Source organism: Euprymna scolopes, chromosome 9 (genome assembly GCF_053919585.1).
Source record: "Euprymna scolopes isolate OS-2025 chromosome 9, ASM5391958v1, whole genome shotgun sequence".
Taxonomy (NCBI): domain Eukaryota; kingdom Metazoa; phylum Mollusca; class Cephalopoda; order Sepiida; family Sepiolidae; genus Euprymna; species Euprymna scolopes.
This window is the reverse complement of record NC_136490.1, coordinates 97239181-97258076: the sequence shown is the minus strand read 5'-3', so window position 1 is coordinate 97258076 and position 18896 is coordinate 97239181. Positions and strand designations below refer to the sequence as shown.

The following is an 18896-nucleotide window of genomic DNA, read 5'->3' as shown; positions in this document are numbered from 1 at the left end:
TTTGGGAGATCATTGATGTAGATCAGGAAGAGAGTTGAGCCCAGGATGGATCCCTGAGGGACTCCAGCATTAATGCTGTGAGCTTCTGATTTCTACCCATCAACCACTACTCTTAGGAACCTATCAGAGAGAAATTGTTAAAGATGAAATAACCAAGGTCCAGACATGAATGTGTTATGAGATAAAACTTTATTATAGCAAGCGCTAACACGTGCGACTGGTCTCAAAGGGAAAATCTAACTGACTCGTCGCATCCGGGGTTTTACCCTTGGCGGCCCTCTCCTCATATAAGGGGAGATAATCACTCTTTCCTGTGGCAGGATAAATAGGATGGGATGTTAACACTTCCCCGCTTTCCTTTCTTGTGCTGATGAAAGTTTTCAGGAGACATCATCAAAGGGTTATCTGCAGGGAAAGGGAAAGAAAAAGAAGAATTTAACAAAATTATGTGACACTGTGTTTTAAGGATTAGAGACATTGTTCCTTGGGTTCAGATGTGAATCCTAGAATTTTAAAAGAGGGGACTCCCTTTTTTGTTAAGCCATCAGCAATTTGTTTGTCAGTGGGTATCCAGGATATCTCTGCAATTTCTCCTCTGTCAACCATTTCTCTAAGGATGGCCATTTCAATTCTTAGTCTTTTATCGAGGATTTGTGTGGTAGAATGCACTGCATCATACAAACAGGAATTGTCTGTTTTGCATGTTATCTTGATGTTTGTAGTGTGATCTTCCATTTGCAGCAAATCCAGTATCAATTTTCTGTAATAATGGCAGGCTTCAGTAAGATCAACCATGGCCAGAGTCTCCACAGCAAGCGTGCTTTTGACTATTCTTTTGATGCGTTTAGATTGCCAGGCTATTGGCATGTATTGGTTATTACTACCAACCAGAAAAATAATGTAGCCACCTTGTGATCCACCGTCAGTTAGGTTAGCAAAGGATGCATCACTGTATGCTATAATTTGAAGCAATTTAGGGTTTCCAAGATTGGGAATATGGATTTGGGATTTCTCCTTTTTTGCCTTTTTGATAGTCCTATTTATTTGTTTTATACATTCCACATTTTCTTGTTTTAATATGGAACTCAATGCACTGACATCAAAATTGAGGTCAGGTCTAGTTTGAGTGGCTAGCCAGTTGAGTTGACCGATTAGCTGTCTGGCCTCGGAGATCTCAGTGAATGTCAGCTTGTCTTCCAGCCTTCTTCCATTCTGCAGCGGAATGTGTCTGAGTTTCTTTGTGTATTCATCTTGTCCAATATTGATGTTACTATTGGATTTTTTTATTTCTAATCCAATATATTGGAACTTGGCAACTTCTTCAGATTTCACTTTGTAAAGTTTACGAAGTTCATTAATGACTTTGTTCTCAAAGGTTTCTGAACCAGCAAAGCAGAAATCATTGACATGAGTTGCAATTATGCCTTGAAGCTTGTTTTTGAAATGCCAAGTGAAAATAGCCTGGTCATATTTTGATGGTGTGGCCCCTAGCTTTATTAGTTTCTCTTTAGGTACCAGGATCGAGATGCATCTGTTAGACCATAAACACATTTGGATAATTTCCAGATGTAACCAGGGGATACATTGGCTTCTTTGGGAGGAAGAAGGTAGACGGGTCGATCTAATTGCTTGCTTTGTAAAAAGGCAGTTTTGATGTCCATGGATTTGCATACCCAACCACTTGCTGATATAACTCCTAAGACTGATCGTAAACTTTCTTTTGAACATGTTGGGGAGTCATTTCTAACATTGCAGGCATCTTTATCTTGAAAGCCTTTCGCAACAAGTCTGGCCTTAAAGGTTTGTTTTCCATTCAACTCCTTGTTGGTGTAGACCCATCTTGTGCATATTTTTGGTTGGCCCTGATCTAATACTTGTGTGTAGACTTTGTGTTCAACCCAACTTTGGAGTTCTCTCTTTTTGGCCTTATCATATTGGTCATTAGAGGAGTCAGTCATTAGATTTACCTCCGTGGCTTCATTAGTGAGGGGTTGGTCATCTTTGTTTGTCTCCCATTCCAAGACCCCATTCTCAAAATCTAGCCAGAATGGGTCACCTTCCTCCATAGCAACGTTCATTAAATATTTATTTTTGCAAGTGGCTTTACCAGCTCTGCTGATCACATTCAATTTTCTCCATTCTTGGTCTTCATCATTGGTGAATTTGCATATTATAGTTTGGCCTGGTTTAGGCAGTTGTACAGATTTGGTGGCCACTTTGGATAACGTGTCACATTCATTGGCCTCATTCTGCTCAGGGTCATCAATTTCACTGCCCTCATCTATTGGCACATAACCACTTGTGGTGGCATTGTTGTGCCTCTGAGGTTTTGTTCGTACACTGGTGTCTTGGTGTTCAGAGGTGTTGTGGTATGTGTCAGGATATGGAATTAAGCGTGAAGGATGCACTCTAACGTATGTGGCTCCATGTTTGACTAGTACTTGTTTATGTTCCCAGCCTATGACAGCACCGGGACCAAGCCATCGATCAGATTCATTTCTTTTAAAAAGGACAAGGTCACCATTCTTGTATTGATCAATTACACTGGTTCTCACCTGATGACGGAGAGCTCGTCTCAATTTTTCAGAGGCTTCACACTCTATGAAACCTTTTCTTGCAGCATGCATGGCATTGAGGTTGTCAGCAACAATTTGACTAGTACTCACACCTTCTAGTGCAGGAAGTTGATCATTCAGGAGAGAAGGCAGGTTGGGATTTTTTCCAAAAACCAGTTGGTTAGGGCTATAGCCGTGTGAATTGTGAAGTGCATTCTTGGCATTGACCGCCCATGAGAGAGCAACATCAAAGTTACACCGAGCATCTTCTAAAGTCTTCTTGACCATTTCTCCCAGAACACCATTGTGCCTTTCATTCAATCCATTACTCCAGGGGGATTGTGCAGCAGTGGTACGGACTACGATATTCAAGTTTTGAGCCATGTCTCGGAAGAATTGATTGTCAAATTCCCGGCCATTATCAGTAAGAAAAGCTGCTGGAGCACCAAAATATGCAATCCAGCGTTTGAAGATGGCAGTGAGTATATCAGAGCTCTCCTTACTTGTAAGCCTAACAGCGACACTATATCTGGTTGCATGGTCCACCAAGTGTAGTACTTTATGTCCATTAATTTCCTTTATGTCCATGGCTACAGTCTGGTTAAAATGAGTTCCTAAGGGAAATCCTACAACAGGTCGAGGTGCAGGTTTTTTATACCTGAGGCAGGTCTGACAAGCAAGAGGAAGCTTCCTCAGTATATCCATAAATTCAGCATCTTTTAAACCAGAGCTTTTGACAAGATTACACAATTTTTGTGCACTGGGATGGCTGAATTGTCAATGTAATTTGGTAGCAATTCTTAATTTCTCGACTTTGCTCTTTTTATTAATTTTGTTTAAAAATAAAATATATCGTAACTTACCCCGGTCTGGTGGAGGTGTAGATATAGGGATGTGGTAGTGGCTAGAAGTGGTATTTTTTTTCCAAACATTTCCGCTGTGTCATCATTAAAGTTTAGGGTTGTCTGGGCTCTTTTCATGGCCATCTTTGCTTAGTAGCAAAGGGATATCAGCGTCAACAACATCACTCATTATTTTAATGTTCATCTTTGCAATGACACATGGCAAAGTTACCTTTTGTAGAGATTTTATTTTCATACCATCTCCAAATTTAAAGTATTTTGTGCCCTCATCATAAAGAATGTCTTTTTTTGAGTCCTTGGACAAGGTTTCAAGAAAACAATCCAACCATTTTTTTCCACATACCGTCGCTGACGCACCAGAGTCCAAAATAGCACAATTTATGGTTTCTCCGAAAAGCAAGTTCTCTGACTCCCGTCGATTAAGCAATACTATATTAGCGATGTCTTCACAACTGCCGGAAATATCGTTTTTATGTTCATTTAATAATACCATATTTTCTCTTGAATGGTGATTATTTTGGGAATAAGGACACTTTTTGGCATAGTGAAATTTGCATCCACAGACGTAACAAACGGGAGTCTGACTATTCGAAAAATTTCGATTTGGGTAGCGGTTATAATTGTGTGGCCGGCCTCTGCCATTATTTGTGCTGCTACTACGCGTGAAGTGAGGGGGAGAGGCAGGCTTATACGCATGACGTCATCTCGTGTATAGTATTTCACTGTTGTCCTGTGTCTGTGTGTCTGCCTCACTAAAAACGACGTTGTCAGTTTCATTTTTTATGGAAATGTTTTGTGGTCTAGCCGTGGTTAAGTTTTCACATGAAATTTTTTTTAATTGTTGAGCCATATCTTTTAGAGTGAGGTTGTTTATTGTCGCGCGTATTAATCTCTCGTTTTCGGGGTTGAGATTGGCAGACTTTAACGCGCGATAGGCTAATACGGGTTCTGGTAAAATTATTTTAAATTCCCTGAGTTTCGCTACGTGCCTGTCGAACTGGATTAAGTAGTCATTTATGGAAGTGTTAGGTTCACGCTGATAACTTTCAAAGTTCTCGTAGGATATGAAAGCAGACTGGTTTTTATCCTGAAGAAAAAGTGTATCCAGCTTTTCGACGAGATTGTCCATTCCTTCTTCGGCATTCAGTAATGAAATGTCCATTTCTAGTACAGCAGCGCGAGACTGTCCGGTGAGCGAAAGAAATACAGCGGGAGCTTGTTTTGAAGGCGGAATGTTCGTTGCTATCTTCCATAGTTCAATTTCTCGTTTTCATGAATCGTAAAATTCCGGGTTTAGTCGTGGTGGTTCAAATATTCTGGAACTCATTATGTTTTTTTTTTTTTTTTTTTTTTTTTTATCTTCGTACGCTCTGCTACCAGATGTTAAAGATGAAATAACCAAGGTCCAGACATGAATGTGTTATGAGATAAAACTTTATTATAGCAAGCGCTAACACGTGCGACTGGTCTCAAAGGGAAAATCTAACTGACTCATCGCATCCGGGGTTTTACCTTTGGCGGCCCTCTCCTCATATAAGGGGAGATAATCACTCTTTCCTGGGGCAGGATAAATGGGATGGGATGTTAACAGAAATGATTTAATAATACATATTTAATAAATAATTATATATATATATATATATATATATATATATACATATATATATATATATATATATATATATATATATATATATATATATATATATATATATATATATATAGTAAATAATTAATAATAATTGAGAAGATAATTTCCAGATCTTGTGGAGTAGACCTTTATGCCATACCTTTTCACAGACTTTTAATATCTCAAGAGCAATTGCCCTAGAAAGGAAGCTTCTGTCGAGAGATTCACTAACCGTATGAGATATAACTTCTGCTGTAGATTTAACGGAACAGAAACCACATTGTATGTCACCGAGGCGGTTATTTTTGCTGAGGTGGTTGACTACTTTTCTATTTAACACAGATTCCAGCAATTTACTCATGACATACAGAAGACTTATTGGTCTGTACTGAAAGAAAGATGACCGATCACCTGAATTTTTAAATATGGAGAATACTGATGAGGTTTTCCGGGGTGTTGGGTAACAATTCTCCTTAAAACAATGCTTGAATAGCTTTGTAAGTATTATGTGATATGACAGACAGAACCCAAAGACTCAAGTCAATGGAAGTTCTATGTGTTTACACAGTAACAAGTGTAGACCTAAGTGGCTCGGCTCAAACATCCACTAAAGTCCTGAAATGCAGTCTCTGTCACTTTCACAAAAACAGGGTTGATATGACGCTGGATATAATAGTTGATGATCTCTTCTATCATCTTTCTTTTGCTGAAAAAGATCATTCAACTTGGTTGTTTTCCTTAAGTTCACTTGCAAGTAATAATATTAATGATCGACGCTGGCTCTTGTTGTAGTTTCTGTATGAAATTGATTATTCACATAGAGAAAAAATAAAATTAATTATGTACAGTTTTTCACAGGAGACTTAAAAAGAATAAAAACATTGATTACAAATTTCTTTTTCTGGTAGTTACGATAGTGTTCAAACAGTGTTTTTTCTATTTTTACTGGTGATTTCTTGCTTACTGGATGAGTGCTTTGCAGGCTGGTGAGTGGGGCAGTGAACACTCTCCCTCTGAGTTCAACCCGACTGCAAAATTGAGCTCAAAACCCTCTCCCCGCTGATTTTCTTAACTTATGTAACCAATCAACGTCCAATCCGTTCGTCTTGATTAGATAATCAGCCACCTCCCCCATACATCCCAATCAGGTAATTTTCCACTGAACAAATGTTCTCATTGACAATTTTTTCATGCACCAGAGTCTCCGGGTCAGATTCTAGCCTAAGCAATCCTCTAGATATTTCCAAATAATTGTTTCATATTTTTGACTTTGTTTTTTCTGTAACAACGAAAAATATATTTCACATTGTCGATCATGCCATCTCTCTTTCTTATTGGCAGGGTCATCAGCCGTCATACTGGACCTGCCATTAAAATAAAAAGGCTCTAATTCCTCTTTCACCAGTCACGTTTTGGAGCAATTTTCAACCATATCCCTAATTCAGTTCTTCTGAACCAGTCCTCTGTGGTAATCTCTTACCATTGTGGCTAGTTGGGTCACATAAGTATGGGAGCTAGTTCTGGTTGAAGCTTTTTTCAGCATTACAATTTTCTCCGATATGCGCTTAAAGATAATAATTTTACTGTTGTGGGGGCAATAGAGGGCAAATATAAATGCAAAAGTGTGAGCAACTGCAACTTGGAAGCACATATGGGGAATTTAGGGTCTTCTTTGGTTATGTCTCTATGTAGGTACATATTCCATGCCTATGGTGATCTTGGGGGTCAGATTTTGATGTTAGACATGAAAAGAAACTAGAATCTTTAGACGATCTCTATCGTTCTAGTAATTATAGGAGCAATCGAAATCTTGAAAAAAGAATTTGAAAAACTACTTGGCAAATATACTTGGTCAGGTGAATCAAGTGCCAGAGAAATAAAAAGCAGTTGCACTTTAGAGGCAGTTAGAATTTTCAAAATCCTTTGTTGGAATGTCAGAGATAGCAGATGAATGTCTGGTATCTGGTAAGATGTTTACTCTCCAAAAACAAAATGATAAGAAAATTGAAAAATATAATTATTGTGAAAGGTATGAACCCTAACCGTTTTAAGTTACAGGTACAGTAGCTACTTTTGTCCAATAAATAACTTCCTATATGTATTCTGGTTCGATATTGACGCCTCTCCATGGGATTAATGGACTATCTCATGACATCACTTCTTCTGCTGACATCACTTCTGGTAAGGAGTACCGGTGCCGGGCAATCAGAGATTGGTACACGGCCAAGGAGGGTGCAAACTCCCAACAGTGGAGGAATGGTATTACTCAACAGGCCTTGCCTAAAATATATGTGAATACATGTTTGTTTCTAAAAGTCCTGCGTTCCTTTCGTTTTATTACCATTTAACACCATAGCAACTGGCAATGGATTCGACCTTCACACGGGTTAACTCCACAAAATAAGAAAAAATGAAATTAATTTGATTTAAAAAAAACTTCGGATTTACAAGCTCTCGACTCAATTGTAATCATTTTGTCTCTATATATAAATTGAAAAGATCTGTACCAAACGTGTTTTTGTCAATGCTGTAAAAATTAATTTGGTTGCTTATTGAAAGAAGGGGGAAAAAAGAGGAAAATGTTGACCCAATTCACCGCGAAACTATTCTAATTGTAATTTGTCTACTGTTTATTCTTATGCAAATTCGGACATTTTTCAAATGAAGAGGAAAGTTTGTTTGTTTTTTGCCTTTGCTTTTTGCTGCTAACTTTATGCAACTTTTTAATGGGAGAGAAATGTTTTTTCCCTTTTCGCTTTACTTGGACTAAAGGAAATACTTTTTCATTGAGTGGAATTTTCTGAAATATTCTATTTTTAACTGTCGGTTCTAAAGTGGAAAAATTTTTTTTCTTCCTCTTGGAGACAACCCCCCCCCCACACACACACACATAAAAAACCTAGCCATTTTTTTTTTTTTGTTTCGCAAGTAAAATTTATTTTTGTCCACCCTCATATTAGGTTATCTCTAAGGTTTTTACCAAGAAGCAAGGGGTATATTGCTCCCTCCTCATACGCACACACTCAAGGAAAGACATTTTCTTTTTTTATTATTTTATCTCTCTTCTCCAGTCAAAAACGGAAATAATTTTTTTTTCGTGCGCTTGAAAAAACATTAAAAAATGGAGAAGGTTAAAGCAGTATTAATACAGCTAATCAAGGCCCAGATGGGCCAGCAGCAGAAGGCTTAGGAAAATTTAAAAGAACGTGATAAACAGCTCCAGTTACAATTTCAAGAGAGGCAACAAGCGTTGAAGGAGAGAATGCTACTCCAACAACAGAGATAAAAAGATCTATTGTTAAAAATATTCGATAGAACGGAACACAATGACAACAGTTTTGCTTTTTCCCAAAGTACAATATGGAACACTATAGAAATGTTCAACTACCAACTGGAATTGGATGGGACGTTTGACTCTTTCTATTGGAGATACGAGAACCTATTCACCGTGGATTGTCAAGAGTGGAGCAATGCTAAAAAAGTTCGCCTACTTTTTAGGGACCATAGAACATAGCAAGCTTGTGGATTATATTCTTCCCAGGAAGACGAGTGAATTGGAATTCTCTGAAGCAGTCAAACTTTTATCCGAACTGTTCAGCCCGAATACTATGCTCTTCCATAAAAGATGGAAGTGCTTTAACCTGCAAAAAGCGACGACAATGATTACCTAACTTTCGCGTCCATGGTAAATCAACACTGCGATGATTTCGGTCTGTCTGACTTATCGGCAGATAACTTCAAGTGTTTAATTTTTGCACAGAGTCTAGTCTCATCCAAAAACACTGAGATTAGACGACGAGGTCTCTCTAGACTTGAGAGCGAAAAGGGCCTTACCCTCGAGAAGTTGGCAGAGGATTGTCAACGGGTAGTCTGCATAAAGGAACAACTTGAGACACGTTGAGGAGTCAGGTGCAACATTCATTAGAAGGACGACCTTCAGACTGAAAAATACTCACCCCAAAAAAGCAAAGCTGAAAGTAAGAAAACTCAGGTTACACCTAATAAATACTACCCAGTAACAAGACCCGGATCCCATACAAGCCCATGCTATCGCTGTGGCAGGAAACATTGGTCGAGCCAATGATTTTACAAAGATAATTACTGCAACGAATGTGGCAGGAAGGGCCACAAAGCGATCCAGTGCAGGAAGAACAAGGACAAGAACAGCATCTGACAGACGAGATCCGATTTGGATTTGGATAAGAACCGGCGCAAATATGTCACAGGTAACATCATAAATAAAACTGTGCATCTACAATTGGATTCTGGATCAGACCTGTCCATCATTAACCTTAAGACGTGGGAAAGGTTAAGGAAATCAACCATGCAGAAGATGAACAAGATTAACTCGAGCTGTGACAGGAAGTAAAGTGGAATTTGAGGGAGAGCTCACACTCCCGGTGACCTTAAATGGTGTTACTAAAAAAGTGAAAGTGTATGTACATAGGACATCCGAAAACCTCTTCGGTACTGACTGGATGGAGCGATTCGAATTGTGCGACCAACCTATAAATAAATTCTGTCATAGCGTAGAAGACTCGTCTACAGAAGTGCAACAACTGAAGGATGAGTTAAATGATGAATTTCCAGAAGTATTCTCACCAGGACTAGGAAAATGTACAAAGGCTATAGCAAGATTTGAACTAAAAGAAAACACTCTACCCATTTTCAAGAAAAAACGAAATGTCTCATTTGCAGCAACAGAGAAAATCAACAAGGAATTGGATCGGCTAGAAGAGGTCAGAATACTATCGAAAGTAAGCAGCAGTGATTGGAAGCCCCTACTATATATGTGACTAAGAAAACAAGCCAGATTCGTGTATGTGCGGATTTCTCCACGTGTATAAATGCAGCCCTCAAAGATTACCACTATCCACTCCCCACACCAGAGGAGATATTCAACAAGTTAAACTGTGGTAAAGTATTTTCTAAGGGGGATTTGAGCGATGCATATTTGCAGATTCCCGTCGAGGCGGAATGTTCAAAACTCCTCTGTATAAATACACACAGGGGACTCTATACGTTTGAAATGTCAGCTTTTGGAGTCAAGGTCGCACCTGCAATTTTCCAGCAGATCATGGACACCATGCTGGGTGGCCTCGATTTCGCTTGTGCCTACTTGGATGATATTGCCATAGCCAGTAAATCCACAGATGAGCACCAAAACCGCATAAATTAAGTTTTTGAAAAAATTCAAAGCTTCGGCTTGAAAGTAAAAGAAGCAAAGTGTGACTTCCTGATGAAGGAAATATGTTACTTAGGTCACATTATTGATGAAGATAGTAGACGTCCCGATCCTGAGAGGGTGGAAGCCATAAAGAATATGCCTGCTCCCAATAACGTGCAAGCACTACAAAGCTTTCTGGGGCTGGCTTATTTCTACCAAGTCTTCATCAAGAATATGCATGATTTGCGCGCTCCACTAAATGAACTGCTGAAGAAAGAGAAAGCCTGGAACTGGATGCAAGAATGCCAGAAGGCGTTTGAGAAGATCAAAGAGATGTTAACTTCAGATCTTTTTTGACACACTATGATTCAAGGTTGAGAATTATAGTAATGTGTGATGCAAGCTCATTTGATGTGGAAGCTTGCATAGTTCATATAATGCCTGATGGTACCAGGAAAACCGATCGCACATGCATCTAGAACGCTACTAACGGCGGAAAGACAGTACTCTCAAATTGAAAAAGAAGCCTTGAGTATTATATTCACTGTGACAAAGTTTCATAGGTATTTACACGGCAGAAAATTTACAGACGGATCATAAGCTGTTGCTCATGATTTTTAGTTCCAAAAAATACTTACCGACATATACGGCTAATAAACTGTTGAGATGGGGTACATTATTACTGAATTATGATTTTGTCCTGGAGTACTTGTTTTTGAAACAAATTAGCCATGCGGATAGCCTATCTAGGCTGATACCATTTAAAAGGGATCCATTTGAAGATTCCATCATTGCCACTATTCGGACGGACAGGAAATAAAAATGATGATGGGCAACACAATCAGAAAACTCCCGGTGTCTTTACTGGAGATTAAAAGGGAAGCAGACAAGGGTGACTTCATCTGTGACATAAAAATAAGATCGCCATAAAGGGCGATGCTCCAGAAGTATTTTTGCTTTGAGATGAGGTTTTACTATATGGCGAAGGAATAGTGATTCCCAAATGCCTCCAAAAACGAATTCTACAGGATTTTCACACAGGACATCCAGGGAAAAATCGTATGAAGAGTTGGTCAATGCCAAGTTTTTTTCCAACTCCCCAAAAAACTTTAAAATGACGACTTTTAAAGTTTTTCGGTGGTTCTGAAAACGAATATTATGTTTAAATTTGGGGCAGATAAGTAGTTTTCATGAAATGAAGAAATTACTTTTGGAAAATGTGGGGAATCACTGTCCTATACAAATTTAAAGTAAAAAATTAGCATCCACTTTCTGGCCACCTAGTAATTTCTTCATATCATAAAACAAATTTACTTGTGATATTCGTTTTCAACACCCCCCTGAAAATCGGCGCTGCTTTATTTTTTTTTTTTTTACCAAGAGATTCGTTCATTTTTTTATCTCATAATTTAGGACACTAATTAGGCTGCCAGTAAGTTTACAAAAGCATACTTTTGTTTTTCGTTCTTTTTTCGTTATAGAACTTGTATAGTTGTTAACAGAAACAAACAAACAAAAAATTTGTAAACTGCTCGTGTAAGCTTACTGGCAACATTATTAGCATCCTAAATCATGAAAAAAAAAAATGAACGAATCTCTTAATATAAAAAAAACAGCGCCGGTTTTCGGTGGTGCTGAAAACGAATATCAGTTAAATTTGTTTTGATATGAAGAAATTACTAGATGGTTAGAAAGTGGGTGCTCATTTTACATTAAATTTATATTGGAAAGTGCTACTCCACTTTTTCAAAAAGTAATTTCTTCATATCATAAAAACTACTTATCTGCCCCAAATTTAAATGGAATATTCGCTTTCAGCACCACCGAAAACCTTTAAAATTTATCATTTTAAAGTTTTTGAGGAGTTGGAAAGAAACTTGACATTGACCGAAGAGTTTGATGAGAAGTTGTGTCTACTGGCCTAAAATGGACGGACATCAATGAGAGGATAGACTTGTGCACTGGTTGTGCCCTTGCAGCTAAATCCCCACCAATTATGTTTAAGCCTTGGCCGAAGACTGATCAGCCATGGTCTAGGGTGCACATCGATTTTGTGGGTCTGCTCGAGGACAATTATTACTTAATCGTATCGATAGTTTCACCAAGTGGCCTGAGGTATTGAGCTGCAGAAGACCGACAACTGGAACGACTATAAATTTCTTACATGAACTGTTTGCACGTTTTGGTGAGTCAATTGCATCGTAAGTGATAATGGAACCCAGTTTTCGTCTGCTGAGTTCCAAAGTTTTTTTGATACGTTCCAAATTAATCATATCACCACTCCCCAATACGATTCGAGGTTGAATGGGCAAGCGGAATGCTTTGTGGACACTCTTAAAAGAGCATTGAAGAAGGCCCAAGGGATCCCAACAGATGAAGCACTTCAACAATTTCTACATGTGTAGAGGATTACACCCAACCCAAACACACGAACAGCAGTCTCACATGCAGAAACGATGTTTGCACGGAAAGTGAGATCCGTTTTTGACAAGCTCTTATCCAAACAGTCAAGGCCACTAGTGACCACTTGTGTACCCAATAAATGTTTCATGTCAGGTGAAACAGTGTTTTTCAAAAGTTAAAAAACAACACATCATTCTGGGAGGTGGGTACAATTACTAAGAGAGTCGGTGACATGGTCTATATCGTCCAAGGACCAACATATACCCACAAACGTCACTAGAACCTAGAAGATGTCGATCAGTTGAAACCTGCTACAGTCTACCATTGGAAGATAAGCCGATAGACACTGTCTTCAAAACTTTTGATCTTGAACCTCCTCAACCAACACCTGAACTACAGCGGTCGTTCCGTAAGAGAAAGGTTACCAAGCCATTGATGGTAAACCCTAAAAGGAAGAGGTACTGACAGCTTTTACGAACAAAAAGCTAGCGACGTCTCTCCATGGGATTAATGGACTATTTCATGACGTCACTTCCTCTGGTGACGTCACTTCCGGTAAAAAGTACCAGTGCCGGGCAGTCAGAGATTGGTACGCGGCCAAGGAGGTTATGTGCAAATGCCAAACAGTTGAGGAATGGTATTGCTCAAACCGCCTTGCCTATAATATATGGGAATACATGTTTGTTTCTAAAAGTCCTGTGTTGCTTTCCCTTTATTACCATTTAACACCATAACAGATATAAGATAACTAAAAAGGCTTACAATACAATTGCTGGGTTCAGATTAAAGATTAATAGGAAAGCAGTGGAATAGGTTCAAGGACAGCTTGAAGGTGTCCCTCAAACAGTACTGTTTGTATTTCTATTTATTGATTGATTGTAAATTTTACAATTTAAAGTTTGAACAATAAAAGTAAAAATTAACAAACAAAAAACTTAGGCAGGAAACCCTATAAGAAATTTTGGGGCGAAGATGGGTGCAGGGTCTTTCTAAAAATGTCTTCAAAACTTTGGAGATTACTCTTAACTGGCACCATTTACCACACTACCACATTCACTCCATAGATTTAAACCTACCAAATAAATTCTCCCGTGTTTTTGTAAAAAAATCATGTAAATATGTGCGTGCATGTATATACAAGACTTTTTAAAATATGATAAATGAGGAAAATGAAAAAAAAGTTAATTAAATAAAAAAAAGTCTTTAAATTTTGTGTAAAAAATTCGTGGTGGGGAGTGGGGAAAAGCTAAGACCCCCCCCCCCAAAAAAAAAGAAAATGATTGAAACAAATAAAATGCCTGTTGGGATGTGTTAGTCTGTCCCTCCCGACCCTAATCAAGTATTAGATCACCCACTATTTTCCAGGACCGAAAACAAGCAGAACAGTCTCTAGTTGGGGTTGGAGTGATTTACTGGGGGATGTAGAAGAAAATATTAGGGAGAGAAAATGGGGGTGGAAAGTGACCTCTAAGTAGGGGAAGACCGGGTGCAAAAAAACAGATGCATAGGTTGAGCAAACTCTAATACCAAAAAACAAAATAAGAACGGGGTCTCATTTGTACCACCAGTTAAGAATTTTTAAAGTTTAAACTATTCTAACAGGATAGGTTCTGAAGAACCCAGGATTGTGTGTGTCATGCTTTTGGTGGGAGCAGGAATTCAAACCTGGCATCTCGATGGATGCATAAACTAGTGTTATTCATCCACCTCTTATTGAAATCCACTTGAGGCAACCTCCTCCAATCGCATCTGATTTTCAGTTTAGGTAAATGTTTAAAATAAACAATCAGATCCCAATCTAGAACAGATATCCCCTCATAGACGTATTTGAGGTGGGCGATTCAAATCACCATTCTCGTCACCGCTAGAATGGCTAGAAAAACTATTCTTTTCTCCCCAAACAGCAGCGATTCCATGTTGTCAATGACATATGTTGCATCAAGGAAATGTGTCCCCAAAGTTAACTGCAATAGAAAAAGGTGTGCTCAGCCATTTCAATTTCATGGTCATTGCAGCATAGACACCCGGGAGTGATTCTTTTTTTCCTTGTGAAGTTTGGCAAAGAGGGGTAGTGTATTTTAGACAAGTCGCCTGGTTACGTAAAATTCTGAATTGCTAAAAAAGTCCCATACTCAGCACCTAATTCCACTGTGAGCAGATCTCCTCCTCCAATCATCGCAGCTTCTCCCTCAAGTGATTTGAAGTGGCATCCACCACTAATACTCAATAAAGTTTCTTCCTAGGCTGCAAAAGGACGCTAGTCTCTGGCACAGCTTTAAGCATAGTTTGGCATTCAGCAATGAACTTTGATTCTTCCCTCGGCTTTCAACCGAGAGGTTGGGCTTAAAGTTAGGGAAAGTATGCAGATACTCACGAAATGTCCTCCTCTAGTAAACGACCTAGGAAAGTCAACCTCTCAGCATGTTTATGACATTTGAGATCGGGCAGTCCCAGGCCTCCCTCGTTTGGACTTTGAGTACAGACCTTCCTGCAAACATAATGCTTTTTCTTCGCCCACAAAAGTAAGGAGAGAAGCTCTGTGAAAGCTGGGAGGCGTTTCACAGGAAGGGGCAGTACAACTGATAAAGAATGAGAAGGAATATGTAAGTAGTGCACACCTCCACTCGACCCTTCAAGAATCTCTTTCGAATCCAAGTCTCCACCAATGATTCGACCTTTGTCAGTACTTCCGGCCAGTTTTTATTCAGCTGTAGACCCAGTCCAAACCAGACAAAACCAGAATGCAGATGAGGTCAATGATCCAGCTGAATATGCCCAGAAGCATAATTTCACCCACTCCAAGCGCCCAACCGCAGGCTGACAGACTTGCTGCGTTTAAAAACGACCCCTATTACTTCTTCATATTGAGTGAGCACCTTGGTCACCACTTCAATGTCATTGCGGCTTGACACACACATGGTGACATCATCATCAAATGCAGAACCACTGGCTCACGCCCCACCAGAGAGAGCTATTCTTCACAGGATTGCTGTAGCCACCTCATCCCTTAATTCGCAAGGGAGGGGTTCCAACACCAGGATGTACAACAGAGGCAACAACGAGCAGCTCTGATACACCAACTTAGATACAGCAAAAGACTTTGATAACCTACCATTGATCTGCACCGCTAGTGTCGGCCTGTGGTACAGAACAGAAACCCACTTGAGGAAATCTGGATTAAAATCGGCGACCTCTAAGATACACCCCAGGAAACCATAGTCGACCTTATCAAAAGCCTTGGACATATAAATTGATCAGCCCAGCTTCGGTGTCATCTTCTATTCCTTCTCTGATCATGTGGATTAAAGGCAGATTATCTGGTATCGATCTCCTCTTCACAGCATAGCTCTAGTCTGGTGCAGTCAAGTCAGTGATGACAACCTGCAAATGATTCGCAAGAATCTTTGCCAAAATCTCCAACTCTGTGTTTAGCAGAGTCAAAGGCCTGAAATCATCTACATTTTCCTCCTCACCATGCCGTTGACCTTTCCCCAGCAATGTGATCACTCCCTTGATCACCTGCCCAGTACTAATCCCTGAGCAAACCAATGGTTGAACACATCCTTCAAGGACCAATATGGGCAACAACCTCAAGTAGAATTCGTAGGGAAGACCATCAAGTTCTGGACACTTGTTGTAGTCGACCTATTTCAATTCGGTAATAATCTCATGTTCCATTATCGGATCATCACAACTAGCTGCTTAAGCTGCCAGGAGATGGGGCAGTTTGGCGAAATAGCTGCCAAACTCCTCGACCTTGAGTCTGGGTAGGTGGGTGAAGGGCTTCAATAAATGCTCCTGAAACCTCTCACAGATTTGTCGCGTCAATATGAGAGTGTGTCTTTCCAGGTCATTCTTCTTCCAAACGTGCCCATCCAAACCACAATGTAGAGCAGCCTTACACTCAACAGCATCAACATCAACAGCATTCGAAACTTTCATAAACCTAACCCTAACTACTTGACTGTCATACCACTCACTAGCCAAGTGGTTATGGTTGTCCTTAGCTAGTGCTATTTCTAGGTGATATCCCCAGCCACTGCCCGGGTCAGCCGATAATCTACATGCTTCTTTGCCTTAGTCTTATCTTGAGCGAGGCATTAGCTGTATTGGACACAGAAGAGCGCAATCTTAGCCTTAGTACTAACCCACCACTTATTGCCCGTTTCCGCACCCACTAGACTATATATATATATATGTATATATGTATGTATATATATGTGTGTGTTTGTGTGTGTGTGTGTGTGTGTGTGCGTGTGTGTGTGACTTGTGTTTCTTTAGCTATAATCCAAATCGAAGGCAACATTTACGAAGAATTCTTGGTAAAATTATTTATAAAAATAATAGATGACTTGAGTGCCATCAGCTATAATTAAAACCGAAACCAAAACTTATGAAGAATTCTTGGTAAAATTATTTATTACAAGAAATAGAAGGTCATAACAATTAAACGGCAGTCACTCAGAAAAAAAGAGATCTAAGTGTGACATACAAATTAACACACTATTATATTAATATATAGATTTCTAACAAACAACTTGTGGAAGTGATTTTATGTCCACATTACTGTCTTTTTTTCTATTTGAAATGAAGAATAATAACCACAAATTTAATATTGAGCTCAAAACATTAAAGTTTATTGTTGTTGCGTTAGATTTTAGATGAAACCATCTTTTTGTTCTTTTTGGAGAGGGGGGGTTGTAGCCATTTTTACTTAAGGTTAGTGGTAGGATTATGTGAGGTTTAGTTGGGAGATAACTCAAGTTTAGTAGTAGAGTTAATGGAGAGTTATCTTTTTTAAGAAGGGAGTGATACACCCAGACTCAAAGTTAGTGGTAAAGTTAAAAAAAGTGTTGTTTTTGAATTTTACTTCTTGGGGGTGGGGTTAGAAAAGGAGGATTTTGCCACGCGAATTTAGGATTAGTCATAGGGTTAATGAGGAACTGCATTTTTTAAATCCTTCCCTCAAACCATATGTGCAATATTTACTTTCTTTAAAACCCTCTCCCAGAAAAAAAAATTCTGGTTATCTAAAATATAAATCTTGCTTAAAACTTTCGACAGAGGCGACGGATTTTCAGGAGATTAGTATCGTTTTGCAGCTGAATTGGCTAAAAACATTAATTCCTTCGTCCTCAACTGGGCACTTTTCTACATGGAGGGATCGCTTTTTTCGCTGATATTTTCGAAAGTCTTCCCCTCTTTTCGATTGCCTAGCCTTAATTTAATCATACGTCACTTCCAGTTTGACGATGGGCGCAACAGCAAAGATGTCACTTTTTTTTTATTCATATTCTTTTCCTCCTTTGCATTACGGGTTCGAGCCTGCCTGCCTACTACCACTTTTTTTTTCTGGCTGAACACACACCTGTGAACACCCCGGCAATGCCGGGGATCCAGGCTAATATGCTTCTAAACTCTATTTGGTTAGACATTGGCCCAGAAATAGATGCTCATTTTATGTTAAATTTATGTGGAAAATTCATCCCTCTTTTTAAATTCTTCCAGATTTTTCAGAGTGTTTATATTTTATCGCCTAAAAATAGTAGAATTTCATTTTTGAGATGGGAGGTGATTTAGTTGGGGATTCTCATCCTATTCTTGATTTTAATTAATTGTCCCAATACTAATAAATTTCCAAAAGAAACTACTGTCCTCTAAAATAACCCAGTTTTGAGAGTGGTAGTGTTTCTATAACATGGACACATATATTTCTTTATCTATTTTTGTGATGAAGATTTCAGTCTTTTATCATAATGAAGGAACATTCATTATTTATAATAGCTGAGGAGGAGACGCATTCTTAAGATGATAGAGACACATTCTTAGATGAGTTTATACACAGTCTTATAAATACAGATGAGTGGAACACAAGTCTATAATACAAATTCATAATACCTTTCTGTTGAATAACATAACACGAAGACGCAGATCCAAAATTATGAAGTTGTTCGTTTATTCCATTCGACCAGTCAATGGCTTTGCATCAAGGAATTCACAGCCTCTACATGATTTCTTTCTTCTCCCCTTTGCTTCCAAGGTTTGGTGTCAGCTTTGTCTATCCGACCCTGTTCGACCTCTGACTTCTCTCTTCTTCCCTCTGACTAACTGACTTACTGACATAAAGCTCTCTATATTGAGAACTCATGACGTCATTGCATGACCAAACACGTGCATATCGGACTCGTGGCCCGACATGCCTCCGTGTCTAAGCATGCATTGTTTCTCACAGAAAAACACTCGTCTTGCCAAAAATCACTGTCAATAAATTTCCCCAC

General features: G+C 39.0%; 1 protein-coding gene across 1 annotated transcript; it reads right to left on the bottom strand.

The window, feature by feature from the left end:
- Nucleotides 1–468: 468 nt before the first annotated feature.
- Nucleotides 469–3260, bottom strand: LOC145284637 (uncharacterized). The gene is made up of 2 exons (XM_080133542.1): nt 1541–3260; nt 469–1379 (listed from the first exon to the last, which is right to left on the bottom strand). The coding sequence occupies exons 1-2, from the start codon at nt 3258–3260 to the stop codon at nt 469–471; spliced, it is 2631 nt and encodes an 876-aa protein (XP_079989668.1).
- Between the last annotated feature and the right edge of the window lie 15636 nt (nt 3261–18896).

Excerpts from the sequence above, each read along its gene's own strand:
- LOC145284637 (XM_080133542.1), bottom strand. The coding sequence starts at position 3,260 with ATGGATATACTGAGGAAGCTTCCTCTTGCTTGTCAGACCTGCCTCAGG. Across the intron at positions 1,380-1,540 it reads ATTATCCAAATGTGTTTATG|AAACCTTTGAGAACAAAGTC; the intron begins GTCTAACAGATG and ends TTGCTGGTTCAG.